General features: G+C 43.6%; 1 protein-coding gene across 3 annotated transcripts in view; it reads left to right on the top strand.

Moving 5' to 3' along the window:
* Positions 1-385: 385 nt before the first annotated feature.
* Positions 386-26,519, top strand: part of ksr2 (kinase suppressor of ras 2) — a 97,364-nt gene continuing 71,230 nt past the window's right edge. For 2 of the 3 annotated variants that reach the window (XM_054772476.1, XM_054772475.1), the window contains exons 1-5: positions 386-938; positions 10,023-10,163; positions 11,315-11,465; positions 23,234-23,269; positions 23,548-24,049. In XM_054772476.1, coding sequence (XP_054628451.1) covers positions 765-938; positions 10,023-10,163; positions 11,315-11,465; positions 23,234-23,269; positions 23,548-24,049 — 1,004 coding nt within the window. In that variant the 5' untranslated portion in view covers positions 386-764. The remainder of the gene's footprint in view (positions 939-10,022; positions 10,164-11,314; positions 11,466-23,233; positions 23,270-23,547; positions 24,050-26,519) is intronic. The other variant, XM_054772477.1, reaches the window with a different exon arrangement.

The raw sequence follows: 26,519 nt of genomic DNA, 5'->3' as shown, positions 1-26,519 counted from the left end.
CAAACGTTTCAGAGCGCTGTTGGGACATTTTAAGCCCAAATGTAGTTTCTCAACGTGCACACACAATCCGTGGCAGACTGTGGCATTGTGTATTTTAATCTCATTTTATGACGCAAACATTGACCTTATAGACTGCTTTTAGAAATAATGGTGACCCCTGATGAGAGAACACTGCTGGTGCTCCTCCTCTGCTCGCCTTTGAGTGACAGCCAACATGTCGGTGGTGGCGGCGGTGTGCTGGCGGAGGGAGAGGACCGGGATGCAGCTGCTGCCACGGGAGACAGGGAGTACCCGCGTACGGTCCACGCATCATCATCACCTTTAAACGACCGAGGGACCCCCCCCCCCCCCCCCTTACAGACCCTCCCCTCCCCGACCCCCCCTCTCGCACACACACACCACCTCCCTCCTCCCGCCTCCATTCCTAACAGCCTGAACCGAGCTTAGCGAGAAGCGAGAGGATGGATACTGCGGCCGGCCGAGTCGTCCTGGCCGCCATCCTCGCATCGTTGTGACTGAACACCAACACCCACTCACCCAAACCCTTCCTCTTTCTCCTCGTCGTCCATCACCACCATCATCATCATCAACGACACCTTCACGAGACAGCAGCCACGACGATGGAGCCTCTAAAGCGGCAACATCTCCTCCTCTCATGATGATGGCCTCCAGCCTCCCTGTATCTCCTCGCTGAATTTATACTTTTTTTTTACATTTTGTTTGAGGGGGGAGAGCGGGGTGCAAAAAAAAGGACTGGCCAAACTATGAACGAGGAGATGACAAAAAGCGAGGAGCAGCATTTGAGTTTGCAGAAAGCCTTGCAGCAGTGCGAGTTGGTGCAGAACATGATCGACATCAGCATCTCCAGCCTGGAGGGTTTGAGGACCAAATGTGCCACATCCAACGACTTGACGCAAAAAGAGATACGGACGCTGGAAGTAAGCGACACACACGCACACGCACGCACACAGTGAGGGAGACTATGCGTGTTTTCAGGCGTGCAACAGTCTTCCTTGCTATCATTGCATAACCCAGCAGCCTGTTTAGTGCAGGGCGATAAATCAGAAAAAAGGCTGCAGTGAGGCTGGGAGAGACGTGCGCATTCTGCAGGTGGTGGAGGAAGAGGAGGAGCACCTTCTTCCTCCATCGCAGCGCTCCGTAAAGGAGGCCGAGGCCTGCAGCCAGGCAGCCCGTGTTTACCCTCCATCATGCCAGCCTGCTGCATCATCCAAGCCCCCCTCCCACCGCCACCACCATTACGCAAGGACTTCATCAGGCACACCTGCACCATCTCATCAAACATTGTCATCACTTTTACCTCAACATTACATTTACTGTTCATCTTGGGGTGTCCAAACTTTTTACATACAGAAAAAAGAAAGGAGGCAGCTGGTGGGTCCACTTTGTACATCAAAAATGCCAAAACTACGGTGGCCGACAGTGTTCAAACTCAAACCTAAAACAAGCAGGCTACCTGGAAGTTAGCCAGGCTTACAGGAAGTAAAGACGAGTACCAGGAAGTTTTCGAGGCGAGCACACTGATCTGTATAATAAATCTTGGCGATGACTTGTGAAGCCACACAGCCGCCATATTGCTACTCACAAGAAACACTTCTCGGACAAGGACTTATGTGAGAACTTGTGAGTTGTTAGTTTGTTAGCCGCTCACACTAAATGCAAGGTTAGTCTTCACACTAACCTCGCACAACAGGTGTGCTTGAGCTTAGTCACAAGGACTCTATGATCATTTTTAAACATCCTGTGGATATCATACCATACCTGAGTCATAAGGGCTTTACATGGGGGGCCGTGGGGGATATGGAAACAAACAACCACCACTAGACTACTAAATCATTTGTGGTTGCTTGCAAATATAAAAAAATATGTTTTTTTGTTGTTACCCGAATTTCAAATGAACCCCCATATGGAGACAATGTTTATATATTATTACATATTATATTACATATTATTCCTGTGGTTTTTGTTCAAATATATTTCTATATCAGAAAAGAGCTTATTTCTATTTCATAACACAAACAAAAAAAATCAGTAAAATGTGAAATGATTTTAAAACTTGTCTCTTTTATGATTCATATTTTGTACAGACGAGAGCATAGTGAATTGTATGAAAGTAAGAATAAAAAGTAAAGGATCATGACCATGGATTTTAGTGGAAAAAAGGGATGGGATATGCAGTTCAAATGAAAATCTCTTTCTAGAGGAGTAAAACTATCATTGCTATAGGGGAGTGCTGAGCCAGGGTGCACAGTAGCATTTTGTCCCAAAGGCAATGAGAATTGGAAGGGGAAAAGTACATTTAATATAGCCAAAAGATAGAGAATAACGTATCAAATGGTCTTTAAGGGACGAAGGTTGCGTTACTTGAAGGAATGGGAGAATCTCCCCGCTTGTTAATGTCAAATATAGATGTTCTGTTAGCCTCTTCATCTGCTTTGTACACTATGTACGCTGTGCCAATGTAGTCGATGTGAGTAGTAAGATGGCGTCTCTGTGGCTTCAGCGGCTTGCACGGGCGGGTGCGACGTATGAGCTATCCAGACTTTTTAGTACAGATCAGTGGGCTAGCACAAAGTACCGGGATGCCCAGAAGAATGTTTGTGGAATGAAAAGGCCAATTTTTCTTTGTTTTTGTTACACTTGATGCTGTTGAATATTACGTCTTTAAAGATATCCCTGAAGTCTGGCGCCACCCGTTTGCTTGGTTTCCTTCCTGCTAGTTTAGTTAATTTCAAAGTAGTGTGGCTAACTTCCTGGTAGCCTAGTTAACTTCCTGCTAGTGTGGTTAACTTCCTGCTTGACAAGTTACTTTCAAGGTAGTGTGGCTAACTTCCAGGTAGCCTAATTAAATTTCTGGTAGCATGGCTAAGTTCTTGCTAGTAACTTTTTGCTAGTCTAGTTAACGTCCTGGTAACATGGCTAACATCCTGCTAGCATGGTTAACTTCCTGGTATCGTAGTTAACGTCCTGCTAGCCTGGTTAACGTCTGGTATCCTAGTTATCATCACGATAGCCTGATTTACTTTCTGGTAGCCTGGTTAATGTCCTGCTAGCCTGGTTAACGTCCAGGTATCCTAGTTAACTTACTGGTAGGACAGCTAACTTCATGCTAGCCTGGCTAACTTCTTGCTAGCCTAGTTAGCTTCCTGATAGCCTGGCTAACTACCAGGTACTTGTCTTTACTTCAAAACAAAACAATTTAGGCCTAGCTTAGTCGACAAAGCTAATTAATGTCATATCTAATAATAGCTCTCATGAATAATTCATTCATTTTATTTTTGCAATCAGCCCGAGAGCTGATATAAAACGAGCTGCGGACCAAAAATGGCCCCCGGGCTGCACCACTGATCTTGGCTAACTGTGTGTAATGAGTTGTTTGACTATATGCACAGTAGTACAGTAACCAAGGAGAAGTTAGAGCTCGAAAACCCCCTGGCTAAAGTCTCTTATTTGTTAGCACTTGGCCTGGGGAAAAAGTTGTCATTTTACTAGAAAAAAGGTGGGCGGTGCCAGTCATGATGGCAAGTGCTGAACCCCATGGTGGACACCAGAGGTCAGGGCTGCCGTCAAGATGAAGAAAGAGCCCTTTGGCTTGTGGGGCTCCTGAAGCAGCTGACGGGTACCGGCATGCCAACTGGCACACGGCTTCGGTGGTGGTCAAGGCAAAAACTCGGTTGTGGGAGGAGTTCTGTGAGGTGCAAGAAATACTTTAAGGCCCTTCTCAATCCCACTGACATACTTTCCAAAGAGGAAGCAGAGGCTGAGGACACGAACGCAGACAGTTCCATCACCGTGGCTGAGGTATCTGGGGTAGTCAAAACGCTCCCCAGGGGCAAAGCTCCGGGGGTGGACGAGTTTTGCCCTGAATTCCTCAAGGCCCTGACTGTCTTGGCTGACGCGTCTCTTCAACATTGCGTGGAAGTTGGGAACAGTACCTCTGGATTGGCAGACCGGGGTGGTGGGCCCCCTTTTCAAGAAGGGTGACCGGAGGGTGTGTTCCAACTATAGGGGGAATCACACTCCTCAGCTTCCCTGGGAAAGTCTATTCCAGGGTGCTGCAGAGAAGGGTACGACCGTTAGTCCAACCTCGACTACAGGAGGTGCAATGTGGTTTTCGTCCTGGTCGTGGAACACTGGACCAGCTCTACACCCTTGCGAGGGTACTGGAGGGTACTTGGGAGTTTGCCCAACCGGTCTACATGTGCTTTGTGGACTTGGAAAAGGCATTCGACAATGTCCCTCGCGGTGTCCTGTTGGGGGTTCCCCCGGGAGTATGGGATTGGTGGCGCTATTACGTGCCATTCAGTCCTTGTACAACCGGAGCAGGAGCCTGGTTGGCATTGCCAGCAGTAAGTCAAGCCTGGTTCCGGTGAACGTTGGCCTCCGCCAAGGCTGCCCTTTGTCACCAATTCTGTTTATAATTTTCATGGACAGAATTTCGAGGCGCAGCCAAGGTGTCGAGGGAGTCCAGTTCGGGGACCTTAAGATCTCGTCTCTGCTATTTGCAGACAATGTGGTCCCGATGGCCTCATCGGGCTGTGACCTGCAGCGTTTACTGGGACGGTTTGCATCTGAGCGTGAAGCTTCTGGGATGAGACTCAGCACCTCCAAATCTGAGGCCATGGTTCTCAGTCGGAAAAGTGTGGATTGCTCCCTCCGGGTTGGGAATGAGGTCCTGCCCCAGGTGGAGGAGTTCAAGTATCTCGGGGTCTTGTTCACGAGTGAGGTCGACAGGCGGATCGGCGCAGCGTCTGCAGTAATGAGGTTACTGTACCAGACCGTCGTGGTGAAGAGGGAGCTTTGCCTTCGGCTCACCTTGGCTCAGTTTACCCCCCCCATCTATGTTCCAACCCTCACCTTTGGTCATGAGCTTTGGGTAGTGACCGAAAGAACGTGATCGTGGATACAAGCGGTGGAAATGAGTTTCCTCTGTAGGGTGGTTGGACTCACCCTAGGGTGAGGGGCTCACAGCTCACATGGAGAGGTCCGGATGCCTCCCAGACGCCTCCCTGGTGAGGTGCTCCAGGTATGCCCGGTCGGGAGAAGGCCCCAGGGCAGACCTAGGACACGCTGAAGGGAAAGCCTTGGTGTCCTCCTGGTGGAACTGGAAAAGGTGGCCGGGGACCAGGAAGTCTGGGCTTCCCTGCTGAGACTGCTGCCCCCGCGACCCAGACCCAGATAAGCGGAAGAAAATGGATGGATGGAATGTGACTTTTTTCTCTTTATATTTGGATGTTGTTCATGTAAAATTGCCACTGTTTTTTTTTACATTTCTGCTGTTGTTATCGGTTTCTTTTTTATTGGTTGCTATTTTTTGGTTTCTCATAATATGAAGACTATAAAAATATGTCTTCTTTCTTTAATATTTCAACTTTATGCCACCAAAATGGTGTTATTTTTCCTCTTAATATTACAATGTTATTCTCGGAAAGTTATGACTTTTTACTCAACTTTTTCTCTTAATGTTTTGACTTTGTTCATGTAAAATTACTGCCGAATTTTCCATTTTTGCTGTTTTTTTGTTTTGTTCTTTTAAAGTTTTATTGTTAAAAGATGTTTTTAAGATGTGCACACTTCGGACACCCCTGTAGTTACACAGTTTGAAGTTTTTTTGTGTTTAATTTTAAAATCCTTGAAAGCTGTTCACACAAAAGCTGAGCAGTTCCATGTTTTGCATTTTCATCTTGTACTGCAGTGGTTAGGGTCCCCGCCGGGTCCCCACACAGCACTGGGGGCCCCGCATCCCACTATTGCAGATACACTGCCTTACTGTGCCGAAAATGAACCCAACCGTCACTTTAAACCAAGTTGTGTACCAAACTGATGGCGTAGCGTTAAGCTGCTAAGACTAGGCCAAGAGGCGGCCCAATACTTTTGATACAAGTGTCAATCAAAAGTCAGCATGGTTGTTTGTGTTGTTACGTAACCCGGCCGTGCGTTGTTTTGTACAGTGAGTCCCGGCCATCCTTTATGGGACGTTTTTACAGGACGCCGTCAAAAAGGCGCGATAAGGCAAACTCGACGAGCGACCAGCCTCTCAGACTCACTTGAGCATGGAGGACCTGCAAGCACGCGACGGCGACGCCTCGGGAAGTCGGAACAAACACCATTAAAGGGCGATAAGGCGGTCGTAAAAGTGGCTTGTGTAAGAATACGGAAGCCATAAAAGCTAGTAATGGCAACGTGTGCTTTTGGAAGCATAGTACTGTGTGTGTGTGTGTGTGTGTGTGTGTGTGTGTGTGTGTGCAAAATTCATTTTTATTCAATTACATCTTGTATCTTGCTAACAGGCTAAATGTCTGAACTACAGTCACAATAAAGCTTTCGTGCGTACGTGCACAGATCTAAAAATATTGATAAAACATGACTTGAGTGCGTTTTGACAGTTGCCAGTGGTCCCATTCATCAACCGTGCATGTGTACAATATGCATGTTATTCATTGAGATGAGGACAACATGAACAGTGGAACCTCATAAATCCGTTCATCCAGAAGTTCCAACTCGAGCTGAATCATTTTATTTTATTTTTTTATTTCCTTTTTAAAATGTTATTGTATCTTTTTTAATTTCGTTGTTTTTTTTTTTTATTTAAATTTTAAGTTTAAGTGTTACATTTAATTGAATTTGTTTTTTTGGAGGACCATTTTGATTTGGTATGATTTGATTTTTAAATTGTATTTTATTGTATTTTTGTAATTGGATTTTTTTTTTCATTTTAAAAATTTTATTTTATTTTATTTTTAAAATGTTATTGTATTTTATTTTTGTAATTTTTGTTTTTTATTTTAAAAATTGTGTTTAATTTAAAAAAATGTAATTAACATGTTTTTGTTTAAGTTTAATTGTTACATTTCTTTGACTGTTTTCTAGATGACTAATTTGATTCGATTTTTAAAATAATATTTTATTGTATTTTTTATTTTTTAACATTCTATTGTATTTTATTTTATTTACAAAAATTGTATTTTTTTATTTTAACAAAGTTTGAAAATTGTATTTTATTGTAATTTATTTTATTTTTAAAATGGTATTTTATTTTATTTTTAAAAATGCATTTAATTTGTTTAATTTAAACATTTCATTTTATTTTATTTTTTCCATTTTGAAATGTGATTTTATTTTCTTAACAGGCTAACAGAGCTACTGCGGTAGCTTTGCTGGATGTTATTCCTACTATTTGATTTGATTTATTCATTGATAAGAGTATGGGATTTATCAGCACATTGCTAAACGGCTGGGAGCCTCGGTTACCATCCGCCACGGTTAGCGTATTTTTCCAGTTAACATCAAAAATTTAGGCCAAGTTTTGCCTCTCTGTCCGTCCAATATGGCGCATGTCTTGTCGTGTTATTAATACACTGCACGAGTCGGTCTGTGTTCTTCATGTGTTATTATTATTATTTTTAATCCAAAAACGTCCTTCCTTGTTAGCATCCTATAAGTTAGCAGGCAAAATGGCAGCCGGAAGCGGAAGTTATGTTGCCCGTCTATGATGTCATCAGCGGTTGACTCTCAAATGTGTTCATACAGGACACGTTTTTATAGTTTTAGAATGATAGTTTGACAATTCTAAATGGATTAATTTTAACACGGGCTACTGTTGGGGCCATAACCCACGACAAGCTAAAATTCAACTCTGAACCACACATCTGTCCACACCACTGAACTCTATACTACTGGAAGGGGCGTCCCTGCTGACCGCATGAAGCCATTGTCGGCCATCTTGCTTCACCCAAAAAAGCACACACGCATACACATACATGTATCTTCATTCACTACATTTATTATGGTTCGGTATAAAAATGAACACGAATTAACAAAAATTCCATTGAAACAGAGTAAATTTACTAGACCGAAATCTCAAAATTTCCCTCCAGTTTAAGTTTTTTCCTACCTCTATGGTGTGAAATTACAATGCATAACAAGTCAATTTCAGTGTTCACAAGGTATTTGTTATGATAAGGATCTACGTAGTATCAAAGTTAAATGCTAGCATACCTTTAGAAGATGATCAGGAAAGTCAAATATTGTTGGAACTGCATTTTGTCCTAATCTAACAGTCTGGCCGGTCCTGTCCAAGTTCTCCTCGGTGAAATGACTTGAACAGAGTTGCGATCTGGCTGCAGGAATCCACCTGTCTCTCCGCATATTTACTACCCATTGCTTTAGAAGTTGAACATTGCAGTGTGGAAATCTAAAGGAGAATAAGGGCTCATTTACAACTACTTAGATGAAAAGATGCTTACAGATTTAAAGTATCTATTTTTATTATTTATAAGCATTTACCTACCTATGAAATGTAAGTCCCTTCTCACCATTTTCACGACTATCACGATTTGTGCAATTAATAGCAGCACAAGACGGCATCTCCAACTCCTCTTAGTTCTGAGGCTTTCTTGTTTTGGGTGAAACAACATGGCGACTTCTATACTTCCGGTGGCTTCAAGCCTCCAATGCGCAGCAAGCGATCGGGGCCATTCCAGTTATAGAGTTCAGTGGTCCACCCGCCACGAAAGTTCCCTGGGGAACACATTTACTGTGACACACACAAGCAGCAGTTTTAGCCTCTGATTATGTGTACTATATTGGGTAACAGGAGTGTAAAGGTGACTCTAGGGGTGTTATTTCGCGTGTAAAGGGCTGTACTAATGTTAAAAAGTGGTAAACATGTATTAATATTGAATCCTACTGTGGGGAAAGTGACTTATGGTGGTGGGATCTGGAACCTCCAAAAAGGAGGGACGATTGTTCTGTGATCTGCTCTTTTGACTCAAGGTACAGCGCCACCTAATGGCCAGTCTGTATTCATGTCTTTAAATGGTTACTTTCGCTGTCAGAATATGAGAAAATATCTGGATTTGGTTGGCTGTTTTATTTTGTTTCTGTTGACTGGTGGCTTTGTGTTCTTGTAATGTGAAATGTAAAACCATTTATGTCACAAGTGGGAGTAGCCACTTGTAGAAGGGGCGGAACCCAACGCAGGGAAGCAGACCAAAAATAGATACAAAAAGGTGTTTAATAACATAAAGTGTCCCAAGCAGGGTAAAGTACAACACAGGAAAAGTAACAAACCAAAAGTAGAAACACAAGACGCTGTCAGCAGAAGGCTGACAGGAAATAACTAGGATACAACTGAGAAACGCTACAGGCAAGCCTGAGCTGGAACAACAACTAGTGTAACAGGAAATAGCACAGAGCAAAGGGTACAAGGGTGAGCCAGAAAGCGGGGAACAGGTAAGGAACAGGTAAGGAGCCGGACGAAGCGGTACAGGTACCAAGGAGTACAATCTGGCACTGGTCCCGAGTTGCTGCTGAGTATGAGAAGGGTGCCTGATGAGATTGCCTGCAGGTGTGTGCTGGGGACTCCACCCACACCGGCTGAAGCTGCACAGAGAGCAAATACACAGCAGGCGGCAGCAGAGCGACAAACACCATCGTAACAGTTTATTTAGATGGCGTTACTGCTTTTTGAAAAGAACACTTTGTATTTCACTTACATTTTTTTTTGTATCTCAAAATGAAATTTGCATAAACTAATGTTTTTTTTGTTTTTTTAATTCCCATTCATGAAAGAAAATTGAATGACAAAAACTTACACGGACCTAAATGCTCAGCGCGTCGCCAAAAAATCGTGGGAAAACGTCACCTGTACAATGTAGGGTGGAACCTCGTTAATCTGTTAATTCAGAAGGGAATCATGATCATTTTCATTTTATTTTATTTGGAGCTATCATATATTGCATTTTTTTAATTAAATGAAATTAAATTTTTTTAAATTAAATTACATTTGTTTTTGGAGGCAATCATTTTTACAATTTTTTTTGTATTTTATTATTGTTTTATTTTTACTTCACTTCATTTTATTTTTATTTGTATTTATTTATTATTGTATTTGCTATATATGTGTATATTTATATATATCTATTTTTACATTAAACTGAATTGAATTGTCTTTTATGTGGTTGTCGATGTCTGACCGTGTGTGTTCTGTCTGTGCATCCCAGGGGAAGCTGGTCAAGTACTTCACCCGCCAGCTGTCCTGCAAGTGCAAAGTGGCCTTAGAGGAGCGAAGCACCGAGCTGGAGGACTTCCCTCGCCTGGGCCACTGGTTTCGTATCGTCAACCTGAGGAAAGAGGTTACGCAGGTGGGCCCAGCCACCGCCAGGTGTCCAACAGTCCTAACGTAGAAATGTCAAAAATTGAAATTTAAAATGGATTTATGAATGATACCTAGCATGATAGCACTAAGTGTTTTATGTAAGTCTCTACTTTACTCATGAAAATGGCTATAATGCTACGATACTAACATTAGCATGCTAACAATGCTAATATGCCTACGTTAGCATGCAACACCCAGCATGGTAGCGCTAAGTGTCTGCGTGTGTTAATACTTATGAAAATGTCAAATAATGCCACTATGCTAATATTAACTTGCTAGCGCCACCATGCTCACACCTGACATGGTAGCAGCAAGTGTTTATATAGGCTTCTACTCATGTAAAGCGGCTAAAATGTAACTATCCCAATATTAGCATGTTAGCAATGCTAACGTTAGCATGCTAAATGGCTAAAAATGGCTAAAAATGCTACTATGCTTTACTAGCATATTGCAAACACATGAAATCCGTTATTTAGGGAGAAGGGTTGGCCCACAGTCCTATTACGGTTACCCACAATCAGCATAAGCATGTCAGAACCCACGCCTACAGAGTAGACGACGACCTGAAAGTAGTTCCTTAGACCGCTCGGCCATCCTGACATGTCTTCGCCTGCAAGAACATCATTTTAAAACCAAAAAGGTCCATTCAAGGACCACAGCTGGCATCAGGAGTGGGATTCAAACCTACAACTGCGGCGCTGACTGTGGCGACGTTTACATGTAGTCAAATAACCCCATCATAACCGGAATAGTAGCAATTAGCAAAATAGTACATGACACTGTGGGTTCCCTTAGCAGCTCCTTCAGCAGCAGACTGTTACACCCACGGTGTAAGAAGGAGAGGTTCCGCAGGTCCTTCATACCGACCGCTGTCAGTCTCTACAACACCTGCACCACCTGAACCATGTTGTAGTCACTATGTATTCTTTACTTGCGTATCTTGCTTGCTGCTGTAACAAGTGAATTTCCCTGCTGTGGGATAAATCAAGTACAAATACAAATACAATACATTACATTACAATACAATACAATACAATACAATACAATACAATACAATACAATACAATACGAATTCGTATATTATGTATTGAATTCAACACGAGAAAGTTGCCTTGTGTTTTTGTGTGCTCTAAAAAGGACATGAGGCCGGGCGAGGTGACTCTGGAGGGTCTGCTGGACATGAACGAGCAACAAGTGTTTGAGCTCTTGCAAAAGTTCGGTGCCAGCGAGGAGGAATGCGCCCGACTCAACGCCTCGCTGTCCAGCCTCAGGAAGGCCCACCAGCTTGGTAAGACCCTCCCTGCTAGCTTAGCGGCTAATCATTAGCAGCCAGGAAGAGAACATGAAGTAGAAGATGGCAGTTATTTATAAACGTATTATGCTTACAATGTAGGTTTGAAAAAATATTCTGAATTGCTGTGAATAACGTTCCACTCCAATCCTGTGGGTGGCAATAAATTGCACAAAGGAGTGGTTCCCAACTGACAAACAACAAAATGGGGCGCATCCTAAAAAAAAAAAGTCTTATGTGGCTTTTGTTGCTGCGTATGACAGTAAGTACAGTATTAGAGCCGCACTGGAAAAAATTTTTTGAGAATAAAGTTGTAAATTTACGACAATAAAATCATAAATTTATTGAACAAAGTCGCACATTTACGAGAAAAACTTGTAATGTTGCGAGAGTAAAGTCATAAATTTACCAGACAAATTTGTACATTTAGGAAAATAATGGTCATACATTTACAAGAATAAAATCATAAATTTACAACAAAAAAGGCGTACATTTATGACAAAAAAGTCATACGTTTTGAAGAATAAAATTGAAATTTATATGAATAAATTTGTAAATTTGAGAGAATAAAGTTTGAAATTTGGGAGAAAAAGTCATAAATAAAAAAACCCTAATAAATTTACAATAAAAAAGTCATACATTTAGAAGAAAAAAAATCGTACATTTACGAGAATAAAGTCCCACAGTTATGAGAATAAAGTTGTACATTTACTAGAATAAAGTCGTACATTTCTGAGAAAAAAGTCATAAAGTTACAAAAAAAATCGTAAATTTATGAGAAAAAAGTCATACATTTACAAGAAAAAAGTAGTACATTTATGAGAAAAAAAGTTGTAAATTTGCGAGAATAAAGTCTTAGGAGAAAAAAGTGGTAAATTTGCAAGAAAAAAAGTAGTAAATTTACTAGAATAAAGTAATATATTTACGAGAAAAAAAGTCTTAAATTTTCAAGATAAATAGTCGTAAATTTCCTAGAAAAAAGTCATACATCTACAAGAATAAAGTCGTACATTTACTAGAATAAAGTAATACATTTACGAGAAAAAATTTTCAAGAAAAAAGTCTAAATTTACAAGGAAAAAAGTCGTACATTTACGAGAAAAAACATATTTATAAATTTATTAGAAAAAAAATCATACATTTAGGAGAATAAAGCTGTAAATTACAAGAATAAAGTTGTAAATTTACGTGAATAACTTGTTAAATCTACCAAAAAAGTCATAAATTTACAAGAAAAAAAGTAGTACATTGACGAGAATAAAAGTCAAACATTTACCTGAATGAAGTCGCAGATTGAGGAGAAGAAAAGTGGTAATATTACCTTTGCGCTAGCCATGCTAACCTAAATGCTAAATGCTCAACTGCTCTGTTTTGCTGCCATGTTACGAATAAACGCTTGCCTGGCCTTCCTGAAAAACTACTGTTTGCTCTATTTTCCCTCTGACACGTGTAACACGTATGACACCATCACACCTCATATGAACACTTTGTTCTCGTCATTGGAATACAATACTTCATATATGTTCATATATTGGGGGGTTATTTCCTTAGTGACTCGTATTAAAAGACTTTGTTAGCATGCGGATGTTGCTATCATCTTTATTCACCATGATTGAGCTACGTAAAAACGTACGCAGACGTAAGCGTCATATGCGGTGACGTATAATCTACATGAACAAATCCAATACAGCAACACATCCAACGCACTGATGTTTGGATGCTAGCAACCATAAGCAGAGTGCAATGATGGACCCAGATCGAAAATTCATCTTTGAAATCTTATTGACGTAAAATAGATCGACGGAAGACATATTGCACGTGACTGCTGAAAAAAATCGGCCGACCGTAGAACCCACTGCGTTTCTGATACGCCCAAAAAGGGGCGAATATAAACACAGTATTATAATATATATATATATATATATATATATATATATATATATATATATATATATATATATATATATATATATATATATATATGATACAGATATATATATATACAGACCCTTTCCAAAAAATGAGAATGTCGTGGAAAAGTTGTTTAATTTCCATAATTCCATTCAAAAAGTAAAACTTTCATAGATTATAGATTCAGGGCCCACAATTTAAACGATTTCAAGTATTTGTTTATTTTTACATAATTTGGGCTTCCAGCTCATAAAACCCACTAAAACAGGAATTCAAAAATTAGAATACTGTGAAGAAATCACCATTTACTTCTCAGTTTTTGCAGGAAAAAGAAAGAAATTAGGATCACATCAAATCAATCAAAATATGGTACTTTCAAAACGATATGTCAATCTTCAATACTTGGTTGGGAATCCCTTTGCCTTAATCACTGCCTCGATGCCACGTGGCATTGAAGCAATCAGCCTGTGGCATTGCCTGGGAGTTATGGAAGCCCAGATTTCCTTGATGCTTGCTGTCAGCTCTTCTTTGTTGTTGGGTCTGGTGCCCCTCATGTTCCTCTTGAGAATACCCCATAGATTCTCAATGGGGTTTAGGTCCGCTGAGTTGGCTGGCCAGTCAAGCTCTGTGATGGCATGGGCATCAAACCAGGTTTTGGTGCTTCTGGCGGTATGGGCAGGGGCCAGGTCCTGCTGGAAGATGAAATCTGCATCTTCATACAGATCCTCTAAAACATTCTGGTAGACTGTTGCGGTGACCTTGGATTTAAGAAAGCAGAGTTTACCAACACCTGCACCGGACATTGCACCCCAAATCATGACGGACTGTGGATATTTCACACTGGACCTCAGGCAGCTTGGGTTCTGTTCCTCACCCGTCTTCCTCCAAACCCTTGGACCTTGATTCCCAAAAGAAAGGCACACTTTACTTTCATGGGAAAAGAGGACCTTGGACCACTGGCCAACAGTCCAGTCCTTCTCCTTGGCCCAGTGGAGACGCTTCCTACGTTGGCTCAGGTTCAGAAGTGGCTTGACCCGAGGAACCCCACAGTGGTAGCCCATCTCCCGGATGCGTCTGAATGTGGTGGTTTTTGAAGCTGTGACTCTCGCCTCATTCCACTCTTTCTGGATCTCTGCCAGATTCTTGAATCTTCCCTGTTTGATAATCCGCTGAAGCCCACGGTCATCTCTTTTGCTGGTGCATCTTCTCCTGCCACATTTTTTTAATTCCTGTTTTTGTGGGTTTAATGAGCTGGAAGCCCAAATTATGTAAAAATAAACAAATAAATACTTGAAATTGTTTAAATTGTGGGCCCTGAATCTATAATCTATGAAAGTTTAACTTTTTGAATGGAATTATGGAAATTAAACAACTTTTCCATGACATTCACATTTTTTGAAAGGGTCTGTATTTATATATATATTTGTAATTTCTTATGTGGCTTTGTTTTGTTTTCAATAAAAAAACATAAAGTAAATCCCACAGAGTATATTTATTGGTTTCCTGTTTGCCCCCCTCAGGAGTGTCTCCCCGTGGCACTCAAACCCGGAAGTAAATATTAATATTAAAATCCGATTGATTGATTGATTGGGAGAGTTTTGGAGGATTCGTGTCCGGTTATGGGATCTAAATGGAGCGTAACACATTAGATTCAAACGGAATGCAGGTGAGACTTTTTTTGGGGGGGTTCTTGTGCGATTTCTGACAGCCTCATGAAGCGTAACCCAAGTGGTGCGTTCAGGGACTATCCGATAGTGGTGGGCGATACTGCGATATACAGTACGGTAACCACATGGTGGAGATGAGAGAGCGCAAAGTGTGTTTTTATTGTAAGAGTTTGGTTGAGAGTACAAGACAGTCTTGATTTGTTGTACTTTTTAATGTACCCTTCCACCAAAAGCTCGTGTTGGTGTTGCTAGGACGTCAGTAGGCTAATTGTGAGCAATTAGCAGGCACACCTGCTTTCCATTAGCTGTTGTTTACTCGCCACCTCCAAGATGTTTGGAAATAAATCTGCCTCAGTGTCATTTATGGACTTAAAGGTCATTTTTTCGTTTTTTTTAAATTTATGTTTTATCTTTTCTGGGTGTGCCTGTTCGTGCGTGGGTTTTCTGGGTACTCCGGTTTCCTCCCACATTCCAAAAACATGCATGTTAGCTTCATTGGAGACTCTAAATGGTCCATAGGTATGAATGTGAGTGTTTGTCTATATGTGCCCTGCCATTGGCTGGACACCAGTCCAGGGTGTACCTCGCCTGTCGCCCGAAGCCAGCTGGGATAGGCTCCAGCATGCCCCCGCGACCCTCATGAGGAGAAGCGGCTTAGAAAATGAATGAATGGATGGATGAATGGACGGATGGGTGTTTTTTTCCCGTAAGGTTTGCACTGCTGTGGGTGCTGTTCCCCGTTGAGACACTGGGGGGCGATAAAGACCAATCTGTTGGTTTTGGGTCGTCCGTCTTCCTTGCCGCTGAAATGGCGCAATTTAACCAGACGGGGGCAGTACAAGATCACGAGTTATGTGCACATTTTGCCAAGTCAATACAGGGCTCAGTATTGCCTGTACTTTTTACTTGAATGTTCGTCAAGATTATTGAATAATTGTGCGTTTTCTGCCTTTTTAATTTGGTGATCAAGAACACTGGACACATTTTAGATTTTAGGCAAGCAAAAAAGTGTTTTTTATCCGTCTTTTTTAAAATATGTTTTCTGGATGTTTTTTTTCCTTGTGTTGTTTGCGCTGCTATGGGTGCTGTTCCCCGTTGAGACAGTTGGGGGCGACAAAGACCAATCTGTTGGTTTTCGGTCGTTCGTGTTCCTTGCCGCTGCAATGGCGCGTTATAACGAGATGGGGGCAGTAGAAGATCACGAGTTAAGCTGTAACTATAGCGCCGGTATTGCCTTTACTTTTTACTTGAAACATTTTCAAGATTAATGAATATATTTTGCGATTTTTGCCTTTTAATTTGGTTAATGTAAATTTTGATTTTAGGCAAACAAAACAAAGCATTTTCATCAACACGTTTATTTGTGAAAAAGGAACGATGTATACGTACATAAAAGACAATGTAGAATAATTCCCTTATTCCCTTTTACTCCATACAGTTTTTGAGCAAAACAAAGTCAATATAAGTAAACAAAATACCCATGTTATCAATACTAATGGTGCTTGGATCGACCCACCCACCACTAATTTCAGCTTTTGGACATCCTGAGGGTAATTCGGCTCTGAAACAAATAATTTTGTCATATTTAAATGCAACAAATTCAAGTTCTGGACTCACTGCTTTCCTGAACAACAGCTCCTCTCCTCCTTTCTCTTCTCCAAACATCCCAGCTCCTTCCTTCCTTGTATTGTCTTCACAGACTCTTTGGCACGCTAAGCCAGAATCGAATTAAGCGAGCTAATGAATCAAATTACGTCGTAAAGTGACTCAGTCGGGTTGGAAGAGAGCTGTGCTCACACAGAGGAGCCTTGCGGTCTGCCGTGATTTCAAAACTACAAAACGACTTTGAGTTAACCGACCTGCCTCCCGATAACGAGGATGTCAAACATTGACGTCATGGTGACTTGACTGGACAGCAGCGGTGTCCGATACTGAACATTGTGGTCCTGATCCGATACCGAGTAAGTACAAGTACATCATGCTTGCTTAGCCTAGTCGCTGAAGGAGAAGGAAATGATCAGATGTAGCGCTCCCACGCCTGTAGCCGGCTGACGGATAGTTGGCAAGGCTTTGCTTCAAGATGTGTAGCAAAGCCTTTTTTTTTTTTTTTTTTTTTTACAAAGTGGTGTCATGTTTATAATGCCGAAAACGAAGATCATGAAGAGGCTGTGGGGACACACATGACTGTGAGAACGTCATTAAAAAGTTGTTTTTGCCTCATCTGGGACCTTTTTAATTCCTCCCTTGACATGCTAACCACACCAGGTGGGGGAACCTCGCTCTATTCACATGCCATTAGTGTGCGTTAACCCCAAATGGTTCAAACTTCTCCTGCTTAGTTATGCTGACCGTATCAAGTAGCTCTCCTGTTTGGTCCTCCATGGCGTGTACAAAGACCACAAAAGGCGTATTTCTAGGGTGAGGGTGGATGGAGTGAGGTTCCCAAGTCCATTGAAGTGAGCGCATCTTCACTTTGGTACCTTCCTTTTCACATGTTGACTTGTTCCCTAAACAGGCTTCCAAAGAAATTCAAATGTGAGGTGAACACTAAGATAACAGTAGGGTTAGGGCGAATGGAGTGAGGTTCCCAAGTCCAGTGAAGTTAGCACATTGTAACTTTAGCACCCTGCTTTTGATATGTTGACTTGCTGCCTAAATGGGCTGCAGAAGAAATCCAAATGGGGGGCAAATACAAAGAACAGGAGGGTTAGGGTGAATGGAGTGAGGTTCACAAGGCCGGCGAAGGTAGCGCATCATAACTTTGGTACCCTTGTTTTAAATAAATGTGTTGTCCCTAATGCGATGTGTCCAGTATGAGCGGTTTTAGCAGGTTCAAAAAGCTCCTGAGAGCTTTTGGGTGTTATTTCTTACGAGCATTTTGAAGCAGCCTGGAGGATTAAAGATGATGCACGTGTGAGAGAATGTTGCCCCTGTGTCATGACTCACGGGGTGAATTATATAAAACAGGCCAGCGCGGTTGGTCGCTACAATCCGGGTCGGATTAGACACGGCATAAGAGGAGAAGCAGAGGGGCTGTGCGTGGCGTGATGGTGTAGGATGGAAACTAATAGAATTCTTCGCTACGAGCTCCTGGGACTGTGGTCCGCCGGGCGCAGAGAGGATGAGTCATAGGTTTCAGAGGCAGCCGCTCGCTTCTTTTTTGCAATACACACACACACACACACACACACACACACACACACACTTGCATGTTCGACCTGCTGCAGATCAGGCTAACTGCTGATCATCGCAGGTGTCCTCTCATGGCCGCCTTTGACGCCACCGAGGAATGAGTCGGCCTCTCGAGGCCTAATGGGCTCCACAACAGGAGCAATAAGGCCCGCATGAGTAAGACAAAGTAGTCAGGATGGGTGGGCGATGAGGGACTGGGAGGGGGGCGGTTGAGATGGGATGAGTGATCGACTGTTGAGCTCACCCTCCCCCGACACCCACCTTAACGAGCACCACTGGGCGTGCAACACGCAGGTTAAGCAATTAGGAGAATTTGCATGCCTGTTGAAAAACCTTTAACATTGAATTTTTTATTGTAAAAAAAAAAAGTTTTGACGCTTTTTAAAAGTTCTTGACAACCACAAAAAGGAACGACTCAGCGTTTATTGCATAAGAGCATTAGCTTTGCTGACATGTTAGGATGCGTCAGGTGATTGCTTTCGCCACACATCGTCTCGACAACCGTTGCTGTCGCCACAAAAAGCCAAAGGAAAAGCAAAACAAACGGTGGTGCACAGACGTACAGACGATGGAAAAGCACTGCTCGCAGGACATTGAGCTGCTGATGGTGAAATGCAGACCTTTTTATTTGCCTCGTGAGTTTAGCGCTGTGTATTTAACTGCTGTTTACATCCCACCACGAGCTAACACCGCTAACGCACTAGGCCTCCTGCATGACATCATTGATAAACACGAGACCAAACACCCAGACGCTGTATTCATTATATCTGGCGATTTCAACCACTGTAACCTCAGGACTGTCCTCCCCAAATATTACCAGCATGTGAGCTTTCCCACAAGGGAAAATAACATCCTGGACCAAGTCTACAGCAACATGAAAGGTGCTTTGAAGGCTGTTCCAAGACCCCACTTTGGAAAGGCCGACCACATCTCCATATTCCTTTATCCAACATACAACTTCTTAAACAAGCTCCCCCTGTAAGTACAGCAGTTAAAGTGTGGAATGAAGAAACTGATCAAGTACTTCAGGACTGCTTTGGCTGCACAAACTGGGATGTGTTTAAAACTGCAGCGGGGAGGGAAGATTGTACTGTTGATTTGGATGAATATGCTTCTGCTGTTACTGGCTACATTAGCACATGCATAGAGACTGTTACCACCACCAAGTATTACAGAAAATACCCTAACCAAAAACAGTGGATGAACTGTGATGTAAGGGCTAAGCTACGTGCTCGTTCGACTGCATTTGTCATGGGCACCGCTGAGGACTACAAAAAGGCCAGATATGACCTGAGGAGGTCCATACGAGAGGCCAAAAGACAGTACAGACAGAAGCTGGAGGGCTACTATTCCACCTCAGACCCTCGGCGCATGTGGGCGGGGCTCCAACACATCACAGACTATCGACCTACCGTCAGGCAGACGCTACAGGAGTTTGAAGTCCAGGACCACAAGGCTGGCAAACAGCTTTTACCCACAGGCCATCAGGCTTCTCAACGAAGCACTCACACACGCCGCATGCAACACACACTCATAGCACTTTATTTATTTATTTATTTATTTGTATTATTTATCTGTATTAATGTCTCTTCTGTTGTTGTTGCTTAATCTATTGGTATTTATGTTTCTTATGTTCTTATTCTTTCTTGTGTTTTCTTTCTTTTCTTGGGAGAATGAACAGAATAAGAATTTCATTGCATAGTAGAACTGCTGTTTTACTGTGCATATGACATAAAACTCTTCTCTTCCTAATCTTGAATCTTGAATCTTGAATCTTGAATCTTGAATCTTGAGAACACAGGTGCCGAATTGATCGTCTGTTGCTCAGCCAAGCAAGGGTGTGTGTGCCACGCTGATGTCTCCAGTCATGTCTTGTAACTTTACAGGCGCATTTGTTTTGCCCCAAATCTCTGTGGAGTTTTGAATAGTGCAAAGTTAGCGCATCATAACTTTGGTACCTGCTTTTCATATGTTGACTTGCTGCCTAAACGGGCTGTGGAAGAAATCCAAATGGGAGGCAAACACAAAGAGAAACGGAATGTTGGGGTGAATGGAATGAGGTTCCCAAGTCTGGTGAAGTTAGCCATCGTAACTTTAGCACCCTGCTTTTCATATGTTGACTTGCTGCCTCAACGGTTTGTGAAAAAAATCCAAAATGGGAGATAAACGTAAAGAGAACAGTCAGGTTGGGGTTCAGGTGAATGGTGTGAGGTGCCCAAGGCCAGGGAAGTTAGCACATCCTAACTTTGGTACCCTGTTTTTCATATGTTGACATGCTGTCTGTGTTAGGACGCTAGCGTTCTTCTGTGCAAAAGCTAAAGAGAAAGCAAAACACGGATGCAGAGTTCATCCTTTGATGCATCTCTTTCAACTTTCAAGGAGTAAACCTCGTGGGGATTTTGGATGATACGACTTGAGGGGAGTCTGATTGTAGCGACATAGACAGTGAATGGAGTGAGGTTCCCCCGCCTGGTGGCGTTAGCGTGTCTGAGCTTGTTGGCACGTGGGCTAATGTTTGTCAAGAAGAAAGAGGAGATTGGATTTGGGTGAGTACGTGAAGGCTGTCATGGGGGGCATCTTGGAATCTTAGCCTCAGTTCTAATGAAAAGTGTTGTTTTGGACTTATTGAGTCGTAACGCCGCTGCATGAAAAAACAAAACAAAGTAGAGGTGTAAGAATGTCAGCTTGTCATACCGGGGTGATGTTTTTGGCCATCCAGTTGCCAGGCAACCGATGGAGGCTGGTCCCCAACCTCAACATCACCTGACAAATACACCAAAGCCCTTCCTTCCGTTTGCTAGTTCAAATTGGCCAAAAAGTGAAAATGAATCGACGGAATCTGAGAGCGAGCCCTTCAACTTTGTGACAAATGAGCACACAAAAGTGCCCAGGCGCTCACCACTTTGCCGCCTCGGCCTCATTTAGCCCGAGGCTTCGAGCTCAGGTGAGACGGTAGCGGACGTGGACGTTCATTAGCGCTCCGCCGGTTCTGCTCCGACTCAGACCGGCTTGTTGCTAAGATACCTGCTGGTTAAATTGACTCCTAACATCCTGCGAGTGTGACTCCTGTTGGCTGACGTGGATTTCAAGGGTGTCGGGTTGATGAGCGATGTCACTGGAGGTGGAGGTGCATCATTTAAGGCCGCGGCCGCGTCTGAAAGAAATATTTATTTGGATTAAATGACCCTTGGAAGATGGGAACCTTTTACACCGCTGTTTACAACATCATTTGGGACGATGGGACGATGCTGGGGAGCTAGCATAGCAGTAGAGGTTTCCTGTCAAAACACAGCACATTATTGCCCAAATAGCGCGCAACACAGGTGAGTAGTGAGATAATTGCGTCGTGCCTACAGTCGAGCTTGGTGGTAGTCTTGTGCACGAGTGCTGCCGGCACATTACCGCCAACACAAGTGAGTACACCTCACAGTAAACGTGCCCAAATTGTGGTCCAAAGTGTCAGTATGTCCCTCAATGAACCGCTGCTCCCCAAGTGTCGGCAGCACTCGTGCAAACAGCAGACTGTGACACCACTGATGGCAGAGATCTCTCTTGTTTATGCTCGGGTGCAACAAGGCTTGAAACAACGTTGGAAAAAAGAGGTTTTGTTTGTGTACGATTCCAATCTGCAGACGTTCAACGTGTGCTTCAAAATAAACGCAGGCGCGTGTGTTGAACGGGACTAAATGACATTACAAAATAAAAAGACGATGCGTCGCCGTGTCCCTTGCAGCCTCGTCTTACTCGCAGTTGGCTCCTTTTTCACCCTGAGTTCAGAAAGTCTGCTGGGACCTTTTTTATTAAAAAAAAAGTGTTGCGTTGACGCTGCTGGTGTTGATATTTGTGTTTGAAGTCTGCTTTTGATGCTCATCGCTCTTCTGAGACGCCGCCACCGCAAAGCAAAATAATGACGAGAGCAGAGAGATTTGCATCAACGGCGTCCTCTCGGTCAACAGCAGTCTGGGTGGCTGGCTGACACGCTGTCACGCTTTTTCAAACGCACGGCTTTTGTGGATTAAAGATGCCGAAACCAATCCAGTTTAGTCAGCATATGCATTCGTAAATCAATACTTTTGTAGCTAGAGCATAGAAACCACATTTTCCACCTTCTAAATGTGCTTTTTAACATTAGAGCCCTCTAGATGTGAAATAACACCCCTATAGTCACCTTTACACTCTTACTACTAGTACTACTAATACTATTCCTACTGTTGTTGTTATTGTGCCTGTTATGACGTCATTTCAACTTGCAATAACAGTCTGGTGCTTGTTTCACTGAATACTTCTACCTGATACTGACACCTGCTGGTCAATGCAGGATACTACATTGTCAAGTTGAATGCTTTATATTGGGCTTTTACTTCGTTTAGCCATGTTTCAAATACATACTGTACGTGTCTCATAATCTACATTTTTTTCATTTCATAGTTTTGACTTTTCCTCTCTTAACTTTGTCTCATCATTTTTATCTCATAATTGTTGTTCTCATGTTCTCATGATTATGACTTTCCTGTTGCATTATTTCAACTTTTTGGCTCACAAGTAGGATTTTACTGTCTCGTAATTGACTTTTTATCTTATAATTTCGACTTTGTCTCATAATCATGACTTTCCTATCTCATTTCAACTTGTTGTCTCATAATTTTGACTTTTACGACATAATTAGGACTTTTTTATCTCCTAGTTTTGACTTGCTTGCATCATTTTGACTTCCCTTTTATCATATTTTTACTTTTTAATGGCATAATTCTGGCTTTTTATCTCCTAATTTTGAGTATTTGCTTCAATATGCAGCTATTTTTGGTAATAATCGGTGGATCAGCCAAGGAAGGAGGCTGATTTCTGCTTGAGTGTGTTTTTGATGGAGTGAAGCTGGAGGGGGGGTGGACTGTGCATCTCGTGATTGATCGTTCATTGATGTTCTTTTTGCAATCTGCCGAGGGCCAATAAAAAGGAATAAAGACATTCCTTCTCTTTCTTTGTGTCTTTCCCAAGAACAACTTGAGGAGGATAGATTGCACACTAACGGAGGTAAAGTATGGCCGCTGTTTGCCCGCCGTGCTTCCTTCTTCTTGCTTTTTCTTCCATTTTACTGCCGCCGCCGCCGCACTGTGCAGCTCGTTCATTGGCCGGTAGGAAGCTCGCCGCACGCATTCATGCTTCATAAGCGCAGCCCGGTAGGCATGACGTGCATGGAGGAATCATCTCCACTTTCATCATCTGGAGTACATGAGAAAGCGGGCTCACATTAGAGACAGACAGCATCATGCATTTGCTTTGGTTCTGAAGACGTTGTCTGTGGTCCACAGGGAGCCAGACCAAGCAGGACTGGTCCATCCAGTGGCCGACCTCCGAGTCGGGCAAGGAAAACACCCCCGTGTGTCAGCCGGAGGCCAGCCAGTGGATCCGCTTCCAACTGTCCCAAAGCCCCAAAGTCCAGTCCAAGTACAACCAGCACATGTGCCACAGCCCCCAGGCCCCGGCGCCCCCTTTGTACGCAGACCGTCTGACCGTGGACAGCCCCTCCACGGGACTCCTGCCCACCTTGGACTCTGGCCACCGCTCGCTACCCCCGTCGCCTCGCCAGAGGCATTTTGGCCCCACTCCCCCTCGGACTCCCTTGGTGTTCAACACCATGACCCCGCCCGGCACTCCGCCCATACGGCGAAGGAACAAAGTGAAGGCCCCGGGAACGCCGCCGCCGCCCAGTCGCAAGCTCATCCACCTGCTGCCGGGCTTCAGCGCCCTGCACCGCAGCAAATCCCACGAGTTCCAGCTGGGGACCCGCTTGGACGACACGCAGACGCCAAAGTAAGTCACTCGGCTCAACACGTTCACACGTTCGTGTTCTCCACCGTACCTTCATGCTTCAAAGATCCTCTATGTGACAGGAGCGCTCTTCTGCTTTTAAACACATACCGCAAAAACGCTAATCAAAGATCCTCTATATATGACAGGAGTGTTCTGTAAAAGCACCTCTCAAAGATCCTCTATATGACAGGAGCGCTCTTCTGCTTTTAAACACATACCGCAAAAACGCTAATCAAAGATCCTCTATATGACAGGAGCGCTCTTCTGCTTTTAAACACATACCGCAAAAACGCTAATCAAAGATCCTCTATATGACAGGAGCGCTCTGTAAAAGCACCTCTCAAAGATCCTCTATGTGACAGGAGCGCTCTTCTGCTTTTAAACACATACCGCAAAAACGCTAATCAAAGATCCTCTATATATGACAGGAGTGTTCTGTAAAAACACCTCTCAAAGATCCTCTATATGACAAGAGCGCTCTGTAAAAACACCTCTCAAAGATCCTCTATATGACAGGAGCGCTCTTCTGCTTTTAAACACATACCGCAAAAACGCTAATCAAAGATCCTCTATATGACAGGAGCGCTCTGTAAAAGCACCTCTCAAAGATCCTCTATGTGACAGGAGCGCTCTTCTGCTTTTAAACACATACCGCAAAAACGCTAATCAAAGATCCTCTATATATGACAGGAGTGTTCTGTAAAAACACCTCTCAAAGATCCTCTATATGACAGGAGCGCTCTGTAAAAACACCTCTCAAAGATCCTCTATATGACAGGAGCGCTCTTCTGCTTTTAAACACATACCGCAAAAACGCTAATCAAAGATCCTCTATATGACAGGAGCGCTCTGTAAAAGCACCTCTCAAAGATCCTCTATATGACAGGAGTGTTCTGTAAAAGCACCTCTCAAAGATCCTTTATATGACAGGAGCGCTCTTCTGCTTTTAAACACATACCGCAAAAACGCTAATCAAAGATCCTCTATGTGACAGAAGCGCTCTGCTGTTTTTTCATACCAACTGCAAAAATGCTGTTCAAAGATCCTCTATATGAGACACACGTGCTGTGCTGTTTTTAAGGACCTACAGTAAGGACGCCAGTCAAAGATCCTGTATTAGATGAGGACGTGCTGCTAAAACAAAGATCCTGCGCGTGACAGGAGTGCTGTGCTGAGGGACGGAGTGCGCTCCTCCAGGCTGTTTTGGTTGTTTGTCCTTGAAGACGTTGTAGCTAACAAATGAACAACGGCGCTGCGGCGTCCAATCACACACGTTCAAGCTGAAGTTCGACATGGATTCCAAAGTTTGCGCTCCACAGATCTCGATGGCGTTCTTTGCTGGAGTCCATCACGGAGCGCCGGTGCAGATAAGCGTTCCTGACCGTCTGGCGCGATGCTGATCGGATTTGGCCGCAAACAGAATCCGCCGCTGCCGGCTAATCAGGAACCAGAGCCGGCCCCGTGGGGCTGCGCCCGTTCCAATAATGCCATTAGATGACAGAGCCCCGCTGCTGCCCGTCATCACCGGCGGCATTAGAGGATCCATTACCGGCCCCCCCGAGCGCTGATGGACCGCAGCAGCCGACTCGCCCGGATGACGCGGGTGGAGGCGCAGCATCAAACGGGCGCTTTCGAGCTGCGGGCGTGAATTTAACCGGAACACTTTGTGGCACTGCTTGAAGGGCCTCTTGTTGCTAGGCAGAATGGTTGGGGCCCCACGTGTTCCCAGCAGGAGACGTTAACAATGGAAGAGCGCTAACCTGACATCAAAAACCTCCGTTGATTGGTTTGCCGCTTCCTTCCCCGCTGTTGCCTTCGTGTTGCGTTTCTCCTTTCCTCAAATAGTCTGAAAATACGCTTGACTCCTCCCGAAAGCACCTCCGGGTTTCTCATAAGCTGTCGTGGCTCCTCGGGGCCCTCGTCGTGTGCGGCGGCCGGGACGCAATAACCGGGGATTACCCTCTGACCCCGGGACACATTTTTCTCGCGCCCGTGGAAACAAGATGTGACGGCCGCGCGAAGCGTGAATGTGGCGGCTCGCTGCTGTCGTGTGCCGGACGGCGCGAGGCTTCGCCACGGAAAACCCCCGTGGTTGTTTGGAAAACGTGCATTTCGTGGTTTGATTTCATGCATTTGCTTCACACACACAAGCTGATATTGTGTCTTTTTAACATCTGTAGCGAAGCAAAGCGATCCTCCATGAAGTGGTGGGTGTACACACGGGGCGGGATCAAGTGGCTGGGGGCGGGTCAGAGGCGGTGTCACAGCCACAACTTCAAAAGCGAGCGTTTGAGCGCCCCTTCCCTCAAAAGTGGATGGAAAGTGGGGAAGACTGAAAAACAGTATTGTGTGGGGTTTTTTTCAATTGATTTTTTTAGATGTGTAGCGAAGCCTGAATTTGAAACAAAAGCTTTTGAACGCCTCCTCTCTCAAAAGTAGAGCAAACAAATGAGAGATGATAGATTGGTCT

The sequence above is a fragment of the Dunckerocampus dactyliophorus genome, chromosome 4 (genome assembly GCF_027744805.1).
Source record: "Dunckerocampus dactyliophorus isolate RoL2022-P2 chromosome 4, RoL_Ddac_1.1, whole genome shotgun sequence".
NCBI classification, from domain to species: domain Eukaryota; kingdom Metazoa; phylum Chordata; class Actinopteri; order Syngnathiformes; family Syngnathidae; genus Dunckerocampus; species Dunckerocampus dactyliophorus.
Note: the sequence above shows the minus strand (reverse complement) of the source record. Positions and strands in the feature narration are given on the sequence as shown.